This window comes from Elephantulus edwardii, unplaced genomic scaffold (assembly GCF_000299155.1).
Source record: "Elephantulus edwardii isolate Elephantulus edwardi_28Jun2011 unplaced genomic scaffold, EleEdw1.0 scaffold00286, whole genome shotgun sequence".
NCBI classification, from domain to species: Eukaryota; Metazoa; Chordata; class Mammalia; order Macroscelidea; family Macroscelididae; genus Elephantulus; species Elephantulus edwardii.
This window is the reverse complement of record NW_006400036.1, coordinates 1,288,745-1,292,584: the sequence shown is the minus strand read 5'-3', so window position 1 is coordinate 1,292,584 and position 3,840 is coordinate 1,288,745. Positions and strand designations below refer to the sequence as shown.

Here is a 3,840-nt window from a genome sequence, read left to right as displayed (position 1 = left end):
AGATGCCTCTCTAGAGCACTGAAGAACCAAGATGTCAATCTAGATATTAAGGAGCACCTGATCCAGGTCTTCACAGTTACTTGCTATGCATTATAGAACTGGATCATGACTAAGGATGATAGATGAAGAATTGATGCCCTTGAATTGTACTGCAGGAGAAGAGTACTGAATATATTGTGGACTGTCAAGAGAATAAATAGGTCTGTCCTGAAGAGAGTGAAACCAAGTTGATCTCTGGACGCAAGGATTTTCAAACTCCTTCTCAAATAATTTGGGCATGTTGCCAGGATAGACCAGTCCATGGAGAAGGATATCATGCTTGGAAGAGTGGAGGGACAATGCAGGAGAGGAAGACCCTGGATGAGATGGGCTGACACAGTGACAGGGGAAATATGGACAGGTGAGTTGGGAGACAGTGAGATTTGCTCATGATAGGACAAAGTTCAGAGCTATTGTGCATAGGGTTGCTGTGAGTCACAGGCAATTCAAAGGCACATAACAAGAATGGATTTTTTTAAAATTTTAAGTGATTTTATTGAGCACAAATACAGCTCTTAAGCAAAATCTTCAAATGATTAACAATATTCCACAAAATAGATAGTATCAGTTCTAGCAGGGATTATAAGCAAGAATGGATTTCTAAGCTCAGCTTTTTTAGAACATGCAAAACTGCTTCCTTCCGCACCGTGTGGTTCCGTAAAGCCGAGGTCATCAGAGCCACACCATGTCGATAGTTCGTTCTTCAGTCCATGCCAAGTGGGTGGTGGGAAAGGTGATTGGAACAGCCATGCAGAAGATGGCCAAAGTCAGAGCCACCAGGCTTGTTCTAAATCCCTATCTGTTGAAGTATTATAATAAGCGGAAGACCTACTTTGCTCATGACGCCCTCCAGCAGTGCACTGTCGGGGATATTGTGCTTCTCAGAGCCCTGCCTGTGGCACGCTCCAAGCATGTGAAACATGAACTGGCAGAGATTATTTTCAAGGTCGGCAAAGTCATAGATCCAGTGACTGGTAAACCTTGTGCAGGGACTGCCTACCTGGAGAGTCCAATCGATGTGGAGACCACCCACCTAGCCCAGCACCTGGACCTGGAGGAGCCCACCCTCTCTGGGGCACAGTGACCGGAGGTGACCAGGAGGGAGTTACAAGTGTACTTTTAGGGATAAAGAGTCTTCTAAGTTCCCTCAGGCACTGTGTCTGGTTTCACTACTGGTGTTGATGAAATAGCTCAGAGCAATTGGAGTAAAGGACTTGTAATTTATCATGAAGGTTTATTTTCCTAAGAAACTTATTATCTTCTCAACAACTACATCTTAAACTGAACGTCCCTAGCAATCCACAGGTGTCATTTCTAAGCTCTTTCAGAAGTTGCGCTGTTACCACATTCTAAGGAACTGTGGACCTAAAATCTAATTTCTAGAGAACTTGTGATATTATATGCCATTAAGATCACATGAAGTAAATATTTCTCTTGGGTAGTAGTTGTTGTTAAGCACCATCGGGTCATAGCAACTCTATGCATGAAAGACCTAAACGCTTATGTGACTTTCATCCTTTCTCCAGGTAGTAGGTATTAGAAATATTTTTCGGATTTCACCAATTCTTAAACATGCTTAGAAGTCTGATTTTTGTGTTTTTTTAAATTTTTTTTTTTTTATTTTGTGTGTGTGTACCGTCAAATCAGATCTGACTGGTACAGGAGGATATTGCGCCTCCTTCTCCGGCAGAGCATCTGGTGGATTCGAACCGTGTTCCTCTGGGATTGCAGTGCAGCTTCTTGCCACTAGGCCACCAGAGCTCCCCCGTTTTTTTAAATTTTATTATTATTTTTTGTGTGTATGTGTGTGTATACCGTCAAATCACATCTGACTGGTACAGGAGGAGATTGCCCCTCCTTCTCCAGCAGAGCATCTTAGAATTCTGATTTTTAAAAATCAGGTTAAACTGTATTAATTTAAAAAAAACCTGCTTCCTAAGAGATTCTACATTTTACAGTCTCACCAATAGTGTATAAGACTTCCAATTTCTTTAAATCCTTTCCAACATTTACTGTTTTCTGTCCTGCTAAACTTTGCCACTGCTACTGGGTTGAGATGGTGGTTTTAATTGACAGTGTTTTTGACCATTTCTTCTGTTGGTCATTCGAATGTCTTCATCTGTGAAAAGTCTTTCCATGTCTTTTTCCCATCTTGTGATTAAGTTATCAGTCTTTGACTGTGGAAACCTTGTAGGATTCTGTAAACTTTTGCTATGAGGCCCTTCTCTAAAATGGCATTGCCAAGTATTTTTTTTTTCAGTCAATAGGTTTTGTTTTAATCCTATTGAAAAAAGTTTTTTATATGCACAAATAATTAATCTTTAGAATGCCTCACTCAACTTTCCTGGCTAAATTTACCATCCTATTTTACCATAGGCTAGGCCTTCTAAGTTTGGTCGCATTTTATCTCTCACAATCACTATAGTTTTAGGGTTTTCCCCTAGGTCTCTGATCCACCTTGAGTTGATTTTTGTGTATGGTGTGAGATTTGAATCTATAGAGGCAAACGGATCCTTGCTGCCATGGGGCCTTCCCAGGGACCAAAGAGGACAATAGCATTTTGGAGAAGGGGCTACAATCACATCAGAGACAGCTGGAACTTTCACAGCCAGACTAGGTGCTAGAGAGAGAGCTGCCTTCAAAGTTTCCTAGACAGAAACTGATTAAGTTGAAGCACTGTGTTGCACATCACTCCACAGACAAAAGAGAGAACAATATACTTTAGGAGAAGGAACTGCAAAAATGTGAGGTTCCCGCAAGGCTGCATTGCTGACCAGAGAGGAATTCAAGGACTTTAGGAAAGGCAAATTTTCCCACTCCATAAGCCCAGAAAGTACTTCTGGTAAAGTGAGTTGCCAACACCCATAGATTGAACATTTTAAGTAAGGAACTAACCAATATTACCATAAAGATAAAGACTATCAACAACATACACAGACACAGTAGAAACAGAATCACACATACCAAAAAAACCCTTCACATAATGTAAAGAAAGCAGCAGGAAGCTTCCAACATTGTGGAAAAACAAAGCCTTCTCCAAAAAAATGTAAAGCATATTATAGACCCAATGAATAACCCAGAGTCAGGGAAATAGAGGTATATATTTACATAGAGTCAAACAAACAGCTATGGAAGAAGGTATAAATGATGGAAGAAAAAAAATGGAATCAGTAATAAAGTGAATCTGAAATACAACGTGACAAGATAATATCCAAACTCATACAATGAAGTCCAGTGAATACCAGTATCATTGAAATATATACACCAACAACTAGAACCAAAGAGGAGGAAATAGCTTTCTATGAACTTTTGCAGTCAGAAATCTATCAAACATGCAATCAATATGCATTGATAATAATGGGTGACTGGGATGCAAAAGTTGGGAGCAGGGAAGAGGGATCAGTAGTTGGAAAACATGGACTTGGTGACAGAAATGAGGCTGGAGATAGAATGACAGAATTATGTACATTGAATGATTTATTCATTGTAAATACGTCTTATAAGAAACACAAACACAGGCTATACACATTGCTGGAGAAGCTCAATATCAGCTGTGAAAACCAGGCCAGGTGCTGATTGTGGAACACATCCCAACTACTCATATGCAAGTTTAAGATGAAGTTGAAGAAAATTAAATCAAATCCACAGGTACCAAAATTTGACCTTAAGTCTATCCTACTCAAATTTTAAAAATATCTCAGGAACAGATTTGAGGCCTTGAACACCAATGAGCAAAGACCAAATGAGGTGTGGAAGGATATCAAGAATATCGTCCATGAAGAATGCAAAAGGTCATTACAA

The 3,840-nt window shown here is 39.8% G+C and overlaps 1 protein-coding gene across 1 annotated transcript; it reads left to right on the top strand.

The window, feature by feature from the left end:
- Window positions 1–718: 718 nt before the first annotated feature.
- On the top strand, window positions 719–1,123 carry LOC102866991 (28S ribosomal protein S17, mitochondrial-like). Its single transcript, XM_006900499.1, has one exon. The coding sequence runs from the start codon at window positions 725–727 to the stop codon at window positions 1,121–1,123; it is 399 nt and encodes a 132-aa protein (XP_006900561.1). The 5' UTR covers window positions 719–724.
- Window positions 1,124–3,840: the final 2,717 nt, after the last annotated feature.

Bases quoted from the DNA above. Each gene is read 5' to 3' on its own strand.
- LOC102866991 (XM_006900499.1), top strand. From the start codon at position 725: ATGTCGATAGTTCGTTCTTCAGTCCATGCCAAGTGGGTGGTGGGAAAG.